The 14,400-nt window shown below is 34.5% G+C and overlaps 1 protein-coding gene across 1 annotated transcript; it reads left to right on the plus strand.

Annotated features, from left to right (window-relative positions):
* Window positions 1-33: 33 nt before the first annotated feature.
* Window positions 34-6,707, plus strand: LOC140062717 (choline dehydrogenase, mitochondrial-like). The gene is made up of 5 exons (XM_072109036.1): window positions 34-102; window positions 523-585; window positions 2,442-2,643; window positions 3,383-3,912; window positions 4,420-6,707. The coding sequence occupies exons 2-5, from the start codon at window positions 552-554 to the stop codon at window positions 6,252-6,254; spliced, it is 2,601 nt and encodes an 866-aa protein (XP_071965137.1). The 5' UTR covers window positions 34-102; window positions 523-551; the 3' UTR covers window positions 6,255-6,707.
* Window positions 6,708-14,400: the final 7,693 nt, after the last annotated feature.

Here is a 14,400-nt window from a genome sequence, read left to right on the forward strand (position 1 = left end):
ATTGAATGGTCCTTCTACGAGGTACGTAAAACACAACTTGGTGGATTGGTTGATGGTGGTACCTGGTAACAAATAATTATTCTTAAAAAATCGTTTGCTGGGGTAAAGTGTCTGAAATGCTTGAAGCTTTTCTGATCAACCACTCTTAGATATAGCCTAGGAGTAGGTCTAGCTACAGTTTAGTTAGTCAAGAAAGTTGGTCTAGGTAGCCGGCCTAGGCCTACTAGGAGGCCTAGCCTAGTAGGCTAGGCCTAGGCCTGGCCCTAGTAGGCTAGCTGGCTAGTCCTAGCTAGCTTAGGCCCCTAACCTCTTTTTATTTAATATGTATGGAGTTTTAGACTACCTAGGCCTATACCTAGCTCGAGAAGAGGCTCGGCCTAGCTAAGAAGGCCTATTATACTGTAGGCCTAGCTAGTAGTATTAAGGTGTGTGTGTGCCAAACTAGATTTCCGTCCCTCCACCTAAAACATCATTTGTAAGCCTAATATTAGTATTACTAGCCTATTATTTATTGTTTTTTAGATTTACCACTCATTACATATTTATAAAAGATGTTACGGGTCCTAACGAAGGCTAGCAAAGCAGGTAAAATTGTTTTAAAATCTTTTTTCATAATAAAAAATAAACACACACTCACAACATGTAACATTGAGTCTTGTATATAAAATATTAACCTGTGTGAGATTGCATTAGTTTTTTGTTGTTGAGTTAAAGTGTTTGATTTATTTATTGCGTTTGAGGAATATTCTGGCAACAATAGAAAAAATCCCAGGGATTGGAAACATTCTCAGATCGTAGATTTCTTATTTTTCTATGGTGGACTGAGTGAAAGGTACTCTCATATTAATAATAATCTTTTTTGAGATGAACGTAGAGGATTCTCTGTTTCCTGTTAAGTCAAAGGGCCATGGTCTGTAAGTCAAGTGCATCCTGTTCAAGATACTGATGGCTAATTAGGGTCATGCATAAATTCATTATTTCAGCTACAACACTCTAATACTATGTCTACACTATCAAACTAGTTTAACAAAAAAAAACTGTGATGTGCCCAAATATGGTAGTGATATACTCAAATATGGGAGTGATTTGACATTATCATGTCCATATATGGGCACATCACATGTTTTTCACATAAAGTTTGATAGTGTAGACAGAGTATTAGTGTACATTATCTTCCAGTTCAGACCTACAGTGTTATGATGAATTCTGTATGTTTGAACAAAAGATTAGTGGAAGCCTCTTACAACAATACCTTTTAGTTCATTTCTTTTATATTTATGCAAATTGTCAAGGATAACCATAAGCTATTAATTCACTGTCTTAAAGTTTGGAATCTTGTTTTAAAATATACTGTATATATATAATGAACACAAGAACTAGATAAAGATAAAAAAGGTATAATGAACACAAGACTTACATACTGTAAACAAAGTCTTATAGAAAGTGGAGTGGAGTTTTTTTAACACCCCGGTCAGTGACTTGTAATAAAAGCATACAGTATATCAAGTTTTTGCTAAGTGCTACTATGACACTAAGTCTGTAAATGTGAGCTTGTTTATTATCCAAACCAAAAATTTTGATTTGCATGTCCACTATGTCGACTGTATGACATTCAAACATTCATCTGTGAACTGCTCAGATTCCAAATGGAAAAGTCCTTATAATCTTCAGCCAGCATAATTACACTGTTGCCTTAAAGTCTTATTTCTAGTTCATTTAATTTGATTGACTAATTTACTAAGCTATACTACTACTGTAGCACTAAACACCATATAATTTTATGTTTGGACACCGTCTCAATGATGATTAAAGAACTACAGTACTCTATATGAACTACTTTATTAAGATATTATTTACTGTATATCATGGAGTACTCCATGCTGTATATTTATTAAACAAATTGATTCTGTGTTTATTATAAAATGTTTAATTATAGTAAATAAACTACATTTATATATATATATCCCAATTAGACATTTTTCAAGAATAAATCAAAAATAAAAAGTTAGGCTTTTTTAAACAGAATTTTTAGTGTATTGTATTATTGTTCAGTAAGGAAGGACACCAAAAAATTGTCCTAATTATTTTATTGATTCCCTGGAAATCTATATTCCTGGGTAGGTCTAGGCCAAGCATATTTCTTACTGTACATTGTATTAAGCGCAAATTGCAAGGCGTGGCCAGCCCCATGAGTCTCGTTTGCTGATTTTAATCAAACTAATGATTTGCACTAATGTCCTGATCATGTAAACCGTGACAAATAAAAAAGTAATCTTTTATAATCTAATGTTGGCATATTGTTACTGCAAGAGTGTGATTACACTTAAAATATACAATGACAATGCACATTTGTATTGATATGAATGTAACCTTTAGAAAGTTTACACTTGTTTTCAATGATTTTAAAATAATTGTTAAATATTAATATATTTCTGTCAAAGGTCTAAAAGCAACATGTTTACCCAGCCTAAGGTCAAGTCATAGGTCAAGATGTCGTCTGCTACTTCAACAGACTGCTATCAGATGTCTGAGTACAAGGCAGCCTAACCAAAAAAAACCAAAACTGATCATATTTGACAAGGATGGCACTCTCATCTGTTGTCACTCTATCTGGACACCATGGGTCAAAGACACAACAGACAGGTACTGTGTGTTTATATCTTATTTTTATCTTATCTTACCTTTAGTAAAAAACAGGGTTGACAAGCCAGACAGTAGGATTTGATTAGGAGAGGCTTTTGTCGAGACTCTGTGCTACACTTGAGTATTTCAATGGAAATGAAGTTGCTCAATTATCCACCCAAGACCCATATCTCTATACATTCACTAGAACATCTGACTACAAGAGTTGTTGGGGTTTCAGTTGTAATTATAATTGTTCATTTTCAGAGTTTGGAGAGGTTTCCAATGACATAAAATAAGCACCCCTCATTCAAAAAATCAACTGCGCTTTACAAATTCAAAAGCATTTATAACCCACCTTACTGACACACAATTATAATTGTTTATTTATTGAGATAATGCTAATTATTATTTATTTTCATTAATATTTAATTTCTTAAAACAAACACATGTGCATTTAATAATTTCTGTCAGACTGAAATTATTTAATATTCATCATCAAATATCAATATTACATTTTAATGCATAAATACAGATGTTTTGCTTTCATATATTTTTTTGATAGTTTATTTTAGCATTGTCTCCTATTTCAGATAAATTGAAAGAAACAAGATATTAAAGCATTTGATTTATTATTTTTTGAACTTGTTATTTTGGAGAATGAAAATTTCTTTTCTTGCACTTCCATTTTTCCTTCCTCAATTTAACTTTTATTTTAAATGTACAGTTCATATTATAATGTTTATTTCTGGTGTTCTAGATTTATAAAGAAAACAGGCCTTAATCTGGAAGAAAAAATACATCATTTGCTAAGTTATGATCCAAAAGAGGACAGACTCCTGCCAGGTCTTTTGGCGGAAAGTACGTCACAGATCATCAAAAGACAACTCTGCCAGCTTCTCCAAGACGAAGGCATCAGCGTCGATCGTAGCTTAGAAATTGTTGAAGATTGCTACAAAGAGATGGGCACAATAGACGCAAATGTGTTAGTCTCGCACGGAGATGTAAACAAGTTAATGACCGAGATTAAGGAACAAGAGATCAAAATAGCAGTGTGTACGGCAGATACAAGAGCAGGGACCATAAACACTCTCAAAGTGATAGATGTTGAACATCTGGTTGACATGGTTGTTTGTTCAGATGATCCTGGACTGCTCCCCAAGCCTAATGCAGATGCTGCCTTTGCTATTTGTGAGAAGTTAGGCGTGGAACCAGAGAGGACCGTTATGGTTGGAGACACAATGACGGACATCAACTTTGGCATCAATGCTGGCCTCGGAAATATTGTTGGTAAGAAACAATTTTATTTTACTTTAGAAATATTTAAATTTATAAATAAGATTGACACACTCTATACATACAGTACAAATAGATTATGAAAGGAAAAATATCTTTTGAAAAATTATATTGATAACGTCCATTTGTATATCGCCATTCCAACGATCATTGCTCATGGCGCTGTGGACTTAAAATTTACACTCTTGAACATGCTTCTTCTCTAATAAGGGCCACGTCACGTTCTCTCATCTGTCTACGACACATGAGTAATCCCCTACTTGTTTTAAAAGATGTACCGTACAGGTTCTTTAAAGTGCACACACAAGCATTTTTTGTACACTGGACTTAATAGTTTTTTAGTCCTTATCTGAGAATATTTCAAGTTCTACCTCAAGAACTATGAAGTGAGTGAGTGAGCCTTTAACCCTTGCCGATATTATAGCTATAGATTACTGTTCTTGTCTTAACTGCTCATCCACTCACTAATTCAACTTAATAAATTTTTCCTTTCTGTTATAGGTGTTCTGAGTGGCGTTTCAACGAAGAAAGATTTGCACAAATCTGCAGATTATGTCATTGATGATATTCAAGGTCTTACAAGCCTGTTCCTCAACCGCAGTTCTCAATTACCAAATAAGCCACAGCGTCATGGCGTTTTTAATACGCCGGCTCGTTCATTTTCAACAACTTCAAATCGTTCTCAGGAATACTCTCACGTGATTGTAGGAGCAGGGTCAGCAGGTTGTATTCTTGCGAACCGTCTAACCGAAGATCAATCTAACAATGTCATGTTGCTAGAGGCTGGGCCTAAAGACTACACTTGGAAGATCCACATGCCTGCTGCGTTAGTTTACCCTCTGTGTGATGATAAGTATAACTGGTTTTACCACACTGTCCCTCAAACACATATGAATAGTAGAAAGATGTACCAACCCCGTGGTAGAGTCTGGGGTGGGTCATCGTCCCTGAATGCAATGTGTTATGTCAGAGGTCATGCTTTAGACTACGATGGCTGGGAAAAGGCCGGAGCTGAAGGTTGGTCCTACGCCGATTGTTTGCCGTACTTTAAGAAAGCTCAGTGCCATGAGTCAGGTGAAAGTGAATATCGAGGGGGAAGCGGACCGCTGAATGTGTCGCGCGGTAAAACAAATAATCCACTATTTAACGTTTTTCTAGAGGCAGGGCAACAAGCAGGGTACCCTCGTACTCAGGATTATAATGGATATCAATTCGAAGGATTTGATTTTATGGATTTTACAATTCACAAAGGCATTCGTTGGAGTACAGCAAATGCGTATTTGCGACCTGCTCTGAAAAGGTCAAACTTAAAGGTCACTAGTAAAACACTTACGACAAGGGTTCTATTTGACGGAACTAAAGCTGTTGGTGTGGAGTACAAACAGGGTGGGGAGATTAAAACTGTACGAGCAGATAAAGTTATTTTAAGTTGTGGGTCGATAAACACGCCACAGCTGTTGATGTTGTCTGGAGTGGGAAATGCAGATGAATTGAAGAAACATGACATTCCAGTTGTTAACCATCTACCAGGAGTTGGACAAAACCTGCAAGACCATTTAGAAGTTTATGTTCAGATGGCTTGCTCACAGCCAGTCTCCCTTTATAAAGCACAGTGGAAATTTCCTCACAACATGATTAAGATTGGCCTCCAGTGGTTTCTCCTCCAAACTGGTTTAGGAGCGACTTCTCATCTAGAAGCGGTTGCATTCATCCGAAGCCGTGCTGGTGTAGAATATCCAGATATCCAGTTCCACTTCCTGCCATCCTCTGTCAAAGATCATGGCCGGGTAAATCCTGAACAACATTCTTTTCAAGTACACGTTGGAGCGCAAAGACCAGAAAGTCGCGGGACAATCGCGCTCCAATCCAAAAACCCTAAAGACCATCCGTTAATAGATCCAAATTATCTGTCGACAGAAAACGATCGATGGGAAATGAGAGAATGCATCAAACTTGCACGAGAAATTTTTGAACAAGATGCGTTTGCAGCATATCGTGGGAAAGAGATTTTACCCGGGGTAGATATGCAATCGGATGAACAACTAGATGCGTTTGTAAGAGAACATGGAGAGACTGCATACCATCCGTCTTGCTCTGCCAAAATGGGCAGTGAAAAAGATCCAATGGCTGTTGTTAATAAAAGAACTGAGGTATTTGGAATGGAGAACCTGTACATTGTGGATGCCTCAATAATGCCAAATGTGACCACTGGCAATCTGAATGCACCTGTTACCATGATGGCTGAGAAGGCAGCTGATATTTTTCGTGGTCGAGAAAAACTCGCTCCATCAGATGCCCCAGTTTACAAACCATCGAGTATAGAAACGCAACGTTGATCAAAACACCTTTTAAATCTGCATATCTCAGTGTATTCCAATGTGGACACTTGTATGTGTTTGTTGCTGCAAGTTCAGGGCACTTTAACATGAATTTTCCATTATTACAAACTTTTTTAACTTGATTGATATCATTGTTGATTGTTGATTGATGTCATTATTTTTATTCAATTGAAATACAGAATCTATTATTTTCAAGTCAATTTAAATTCAAAAGCAAGTAACGGAAAAAAAATAACAATGCTGTGGATAATTTAAACATTAAGTTAAACAGTAAGATAATATATTTTATAATAACAATATAATATTTAAGAAAAATAATATAAAGCAATATAATACTGTAGTTAAGCAAGTAAACTAAATTTCATTAAGTGAGTTATTGGTTTACTTATCGTTTAATTAGCCAAAATAATTTTTTTTAATTCATCAAAATTTAACAATAAAATTTATCAATTTGCCAAATAGTGTTATTTTATAGATTAAAGTACTCTGTTTGATTATTGGATTAAACTTTTGAGTTGTTTTCTATTACGTACTATATTAGTACGATATGTGATTTGTTTTTCTATTACGTACTATATTAGTACGATATGTGATTTTTTTTTCTATTACGTACTATATTAGTATGTGATTTTGTTTATAATACAGTATTTTAAATAATAATGAGAACTGTGTAATAAATGAACGGCGGATCGGGTGTAGTGTTCTGTCCTGTTTCTTTTGTTGTAGGCTTTACTCATGGGTACTGATCAACAGATAGTGCATAATCAACTTCTCAGAACGGACTCGATATCATAACTGTAGTATATCGTATGTCTCCAATATAGTTTCATGTTTTCCGTATAGAACCAGTGTTGGAGTTCTCGATTATCGCAAGCGTACAATTTTATTGCATAATGGGTTTATTTTTAAAGTCGAAAATGTATTGTGATTTATTTGTTCATGTTAGAGTTGGGTTTGACACTCAATCAATGGAGGCCAAAGGTGTTAGCTAGTAACCACGCACATCAGAACCCCCACCACCCCCTTATCCTCCTAGCTGCTGAATATTGTGAAAAATAGAACTGCTTGGTCCCCGGAAATTTCACTTATACTTTGAAATATGCCATCGTGAGTGTTTCCAAATTGCGAGCCAGTGAGGAATACAATGCCTGTACACAGTAATCCATGCGAAAAACATGAGGGTAATTCAACAGATCAAAATTAATAAATACAAACAGCGCGAACCACACACAAAAGCCTAATTAATAAGTTTAATATTTGCACAATTCATAAAACAATTACACTAATCACCCAGATGCGACTTCAAAGTGTTAGGTGGGTTTTTTCCCTATTTAAAAACTCTGCTTCATACACCATAAGTTCATATTTTATAATGTTGATCTGTTTAATTACCCTCATGTTTCGCATGAATTTTCATTTCATATTTCAAAGTATAAGTGCAATTTCCGGGGACCAAGCAGCTCTATTTTTTCACAATTTTCTTCGATTAGCTAAAATTTTTTTTTTAAATCCACAGAGTTTCGAACCCAACTTGCGCTTAGAGTATTAGCGGAAACCTAGCAGCTCTATTTTTCAAAATTGTCTTTGCTCAGCCTAAAGTATGGTGGTTACGTACTGAAGATTCTTATATATTTTCTTTCAAAATATATGTATCATTTCCGGGGATCTTGCAGCTCTATTTTAAACACTACAGTTTTGGTACAGGGACGGCCATGCGTTGTTATGTTACGTTACGCCACAAAAGTATATGACAAACTAAACAGCTGACAATAGCCTATTTATACGCGCGTATTTATACGTAATTCATCGTCATTATGCTTCATCAGGCTATTCATGAACATCATCTTGAGGGAAAAAATATATCTCACTTCCAAAATAAAAGAAAACGATATTTATTTTCCTTTAAAAAAAAGATATGTAGAGATTTGAACCGAAGACATAGCTGAAAGTAGGCCTACTCAAGACAGAGCATTTCCCATTACGCCACAAATTACATGATTAAACATCTGGAAATAGTCTTGCTTCATTATACGTAATTCATTGTCATAAATAGGCATATTAACCTTGTTAAAACCTAGATGACCAGTTAGCTCCGTCGACTGAGCGTCGTGTTAGTAACACGGATATCGTGGGTTCGATTCTCACGCAGGTCGGTGGAATAGAGGTAAAGATATGCGAGCAACTGACGTGTTTGGGGTTGTTCACAGAATTATACGTCCCCCTTTCCACCACACATTATGAGGCAGCACTAGCAATGCATCTGATGATGATGTGGTGGAAATGACCCCAAGGCTGTGGCAGGGCCTTAGTGGCTGAGGCAGGGAGAGCACACCTTTCTGTTTTTCTCTGTGGCTTAAAACTGTTTCGATCTCGTAATTTTTTGTTTAGCGCCCTCAATTTAAAAAAACCCTTGTTATAAAAATTAGGGACAAAAATAGACCGTTTTGTAAAGATGCCGATGTCGAAGTCCTGCATGAAATGAATTAATATTTCGTACTAATTTCAAGTAATAATGATTTCAATTTTCTGGGATTTTCTAGCAGCTCTATTTTTTAATTCTTAGCTCCGCCTAAACCATGGTGGGCTAATAAGAGATAATATACGGTGCAATTTTCTGCAGTGGAACCTATATAATAGCAGCTAGTTAAAGGAGGGAGGGAGGTTAGTTCCGCATTTACAATGTTTGCACCCTCACGGTCGCAGACAGACCAGACTACGTCTGGTAATATCTATAAAAATCGTATTGTAATTGTTTAAATTTATATAGTATATACACATTATAGTATAGTTAAACAAGTCAATTGGTTCTTTCCTATACAACGCGCTCTTGTGGAAGCGAACGTGTCTCGAGTGGTCCTCACTATGTATTGTATGATGCCCTAGTCCTCTTCTTTCTCGGAGCTTTTGATGCTGGAGGAGAGAATAAATCAAATTAAAATAATGAAATACATCAATTTATTTATATTCATATATCGCTTAGAAATCAATATATTCAGGTCACAAACAAAAAGGTGAGAAGTACGTAACCTCTTGGGAAATTTGTCACGTAAACCGATGAGGGAGAACACTGAAAACACGTATATAGTATTACAAACAATCAAATACACTGTAAAGTGTCAAACATACGCTGTCCAAGAAACAAACCGTAAATGATGACGTGCTTCCCGCGCGTATAAGTTGATAGAGGCGCGCCTACGCACAATTATTTAGTCATAATTGTAAGTTAAAAACATTTTGAGTTCAATCATGAAGGAATCGATGTATACCTCCATGATGTAACGTTAAAAAGAATTGACAGAAAACCCAGCCGGAGTTGGTCTTCATTATATCTTAAGACATTAAACCGGTGGCCCAGCGTTTGCACAAGTTGCCTATTAAAAAAGAGTGGGTATCTCCCAAGTTATGGTAGTAATTGTCATCACTGATTTTGTTTGTACAATTAGTAAAACAAAAACTTGAAAATATATATTTTCTTTGTATAGAAACTTCAATGATGGCTCTCTGACAATGCGCAACACCACACCCGTGACGTCACTGTTATTGTTTCAAAGCCAATCTCTCAACTTTTCCTGCAAAAATAGGTCCTCTAATAATAGATATAAAAACAAAAAAATGTTTAAACTAGGTATGATGATGATAATGATAAAGTCTTTCATACAACCGTTCGTTCGGGGACCGTTGAACTGTGAAAAATTGCAGAATTCAGATTTACGACAAGTTTTTTTGATCTATCATCCTAGATATTTGCCTCTAACTATTATTATACAAATTCCGTTCCTTGTACTTTAGATTGCTGAATTTAAAAAAATCACATCATTTAATTAGGAATAACCATTCACCTTATTTTAAATGATTTAGACTAAAGTGTTCATTGGCGTTATATATGCAAATACGAATCATTTCAAAATGCTCATATGTTATATTCTTAATTTTAGCATTTATTTTGAGTACGGTAGTCATGATGGCATTGACAGCGTTGTTATCTGTCTGCAGGCATTACTAATCATGGCCGTTAATTTTTAATCTATTTGCACTTAAGTAAACTCGTCATGTGTTAAAATTGAGCTTTCTATTTCCGTCATTCGCCTAAACGAAGCTGTTGAGTACAAGCGTCATTCATAATGACTTATTCGCGTAGTAGTTGCATGCGCGTCTCTGTCACGTTAATTCAGATCGCACACCTAGTATTCTGTCACTGTGAATAGACACGCCCCACTCTTTCTTGTTCTGCTTCTTCAGGATTTGACAGTCCACTGCAGGACATATCCTTCCTCCAAAGCTCTCCATTGTTTCTCTCCTTTTTGCTATAAAGATCAACCAATTGTTGATTTCCTCGGGTCATCTCTCCGTCAAATTCTGGATTTGCCACCTCTTTTCCTTATTTCTTGTCCTTGGTTGCCTTAGCCCTGCTTGTCCATCCATGTATGTATACATTATACCTCCATGGCCCATCATTGTCCTGAAGTATTGCACTCTTTTATTGCACGTAATAAAACCTCCTAACTCAAGAATTCGCATGTATAAAACTTCAATCTAAAAAGAAAATTATAATCCCGTGACGTGAAACTAACGTCGTTTTTTATTTGGCCTAATCAACTGGGATTATGTATTTCTTTTATTCCCAATAGTTCTTATAGTTAATATCATTTCGAAAATCCTAATTAATGACAAAGATCTTATCACGACAAAATATTCATCATAATAAGTCATAACTATTATTTAGTAACTATATCCGTAATGGATACAATCTAATGTTAGGTGATCTGTTAAGATTAACTCTTTCGTTTCTCACGATAGGTCTACGGACTTAACATAAATGTATAAGTAATTAATATACACGTTTATTTGTATTTGATTAAGTTCAGTTACAAGGCACAGGCAAGAAAAAAAAAGGCAGTGACGTGTCAATAAGGGGGAGAAGCCAAACATGTGAATAGATAGCTAGGCCTACCTAAAATAAAGCAGCTTCTCCCTATTATGCTAATAGTAAAGGATGTTTTTACTTTACGGTTACTTTATTTCTTTATCTTAAATATTGTTTTACTGGACCGCATCGAATGCTGATAGTTACATCACAATACTTCTACAGTAAAAGGTCACGTGGCTACACAATGAACCTAAGAAAGGATGACAATTAAATTAGAAACATTATCTGCTATTCGATTCCGTACGATACAAAATTTTTCAATTTTTATTTAATTTCATAAAATATATATAGACCTGGTATATGATCCGTTAGTGAGATATGAGTGGCGAGCGAACAGGAGATCAGGGACTTACATTCTTATGCTTATAATCTTTTTGCGACAGGTTAAAACTTGTTAAATCCGCTTACAGAACCAAAAGGTTAAAATAAAATAAAATCAATCAGTCCAAAACATCGAATTGTACTACTAGGCCTAACATTATGTTTAATTGAGTAATCTGTTGAACCAAAGGCCTAACATAAAGAGTGAATTCGCCTAACACAAGTAAAACAAACATAGAGTCGGAAATCTTCACTGTATAGTCTCTACACTAACCTACCAGATTTATATACAATGAGTGTAATTTCCCTTCGTTTGATTGTTGTTACTTGTACAAGAATAATTTGTCTATCAGACAAACCTATAAATAGGTGATGGTGTGCTACTAAAATTACTGTGGACACTAGCCGTCATTTGTGTGTCTACTTATCAAAGCATGTCGTCGTATGTCAAATACATTCTGTAAATGAATTAGACCATGATGCTGCAAAATAAAACCATAAACAAAATAATCGTTTCTACCGTAGACGTGCGCTTGTATTTCTGTAGGTTTCTGTGCGACACTAAAGTTCTGTCTACACTATCAAACTAGTTTAACTAGTTCAAACTAGTTCAAACTAGTTCAAACTAGTTTAACATAAAAGTGTGATGTGCACAAATATGGTAGTTATATGACATCATCGTGTCCATATAATATGGACACGATGATGTCATATTACTACCATATTTCGGCATAATCACTACCATATTAATTTGTGCACATCACACTTTTTTTATCTGCGCATCACATGTTTTTGGAAAGTTTGATAGTTTAGGCAGATTCTTTATTCCGCCACAAACAATCTACATCCTGATGTTGTTCCCCCTTAATGATTGGTCAAATGTCAATGAATGAAGCAAGTCACAAGTGTCAATTGAAGAAATACAGTTTATGAACTTCATGTGCTCTGGCCTCTTCCGTTTAGCATATTTTAAATTTTTTTTTAATCAAAGGAATATTAATAATTTATTTTAATACTTCTTTGTCAATAATGTTAACGTTATATTTGAAAGAAGAAACAAATATTACTTACTTACTTACTATTTTCAGTACCGGTAGGTCTACACTGAGAATAATTAATACATAATTCGTAAGTAAATCTCTCAGAAGAGATTCGAACCCATAACCTCCAGATCACGGAGTTCATCTATACATCTGACCATTGGTCTGATTTAATTAACTTTACAGTAAACCATCCCAGTAGTTACTATTATTAACTATAAATTAGTTGTATTGTTTTTTTAAATAACGAAATCCTTCATAATGAAGCACCAGTTCATGTTTCATGTTTCAACTAGTTTCAATGTAACTAATTAATCTCCTTGCGAATATAATAATTATGACCTTGTACTCTGCAAGAAAGAACAGCTTTTTCCCCTCCAAAAAACATTTTGAGTATGTGTGATTGATAGTCTAAAACTGAAATATTTATGATTAAAAGATGTATTATCCTCCAAAAACATGAAACATGAAGATTACCGTATTTAAATCAGACTCTTTGAATAGGCCATCTTGTAGTTTTAACCCAGTGAATCACTTCCGTAGAAAAAAAGACCCTGAAAAAGTAATGTTTTCACTTATAAATTGACAAAATAAACGGCTAAATTCAACCAAAAACTTTTAATTAAAATTTGATTAGCAAAATACATTTTTTTAAATCTAATTTTGTTCAAGTGAATAACTATTGACATTCAAGTGGCATATTCAACAACAACAAAAACAATTTTCAGGGAGACAATATATCTTTAAATAAAAGAAAAGCTATATTAATGTTTAGATTATATTTATGTTTTACCTCTTCATTGAAATATTATATACAAGATTTTGTGTATAATGTATACATATAATAACAGTTTGGGTGAGGTCTATAAGTCAACCGCCTTGGAACAACAATTCTTAAAAAGCTGAGCGTTCAATTATACTGCTTTCAAGATTGGGAAAAATACACCCAAAACATCCGTACGGCACTCGTGACAAAACGAAATCAACTAATTTGTAAGAACACACTTTGCCTAGTATGCACAGACTAATGAATACATTTATTATAATATAATAATAATAATACAATAATTATTCTAAAAACAATAAATGCAAGTTTAGGTAAACATGAGATAAAGAATATTATAAGATACATCAATGTTTGACTATCTACTATTACTCAATAACACTATTTCATTTAATTATCCCTTTCGTTACGAGTACTTAATACGAATAAATGAACGCTTGACTGATTCCAAATTGATTGTTAAGCTATTTACATTTGATATTGGCAAGTCTAATTGGGTTCTGCGCCGTTAAGTATTGCAGCAATCCGAGAAATTCGACACCACTTTGCAAGAAAAAGTCGTTGAAAGCTTGTAATACGCATACAAATGACACAGTCAGTACCATCCTCATGAATAAACAACAACTTCTGTTACTGTTTTGCAACAAATTCACAGTGAAAATGTAGAGAAACTATCGTGGGAATATTGTAAATATTTGTTAAGTGTATTGTTTTGTTAGCTATCTATTTGATAATAGGATGTTCACACTTGGTGTATTCGATTAGCACCATCGCTACAAATAAAGTAGTATTACGGTTTAATAATACAATAATAGAAAACAAAATCGCAATCTATTTAATCACACACATACATGTCAACAACGTGCTAAGAACCATTAAGGAACCAATAAACTCAAATAATATAAGCGAAAATTGTTATTATTCCAGTGAACTTAAAACAAAGAACGTACAAAAGTTAGAAAAGCTATCGAAAAAAAAAACCGTAAAAGCAGCTCAAATAAAATACTTCAACAATTTCTAAAAAAATGTTTTTTTTATTTAGTTTAAATATATTTTAGCAAAATTGTTACT

Source organism: Antedon mediterranea, chromosome 11 (genome assembly GCF_964355755.1).
Source record: "Antedon mediterranea chromosome 11, ecAntMedi1.1, whole genome shotgun sequence".
NCBI lineage: Eukaryota > Metazoa > Echinodermata > Crinoidea > Comatulida > Antedonidae > Antedon > Antedon mediterranea.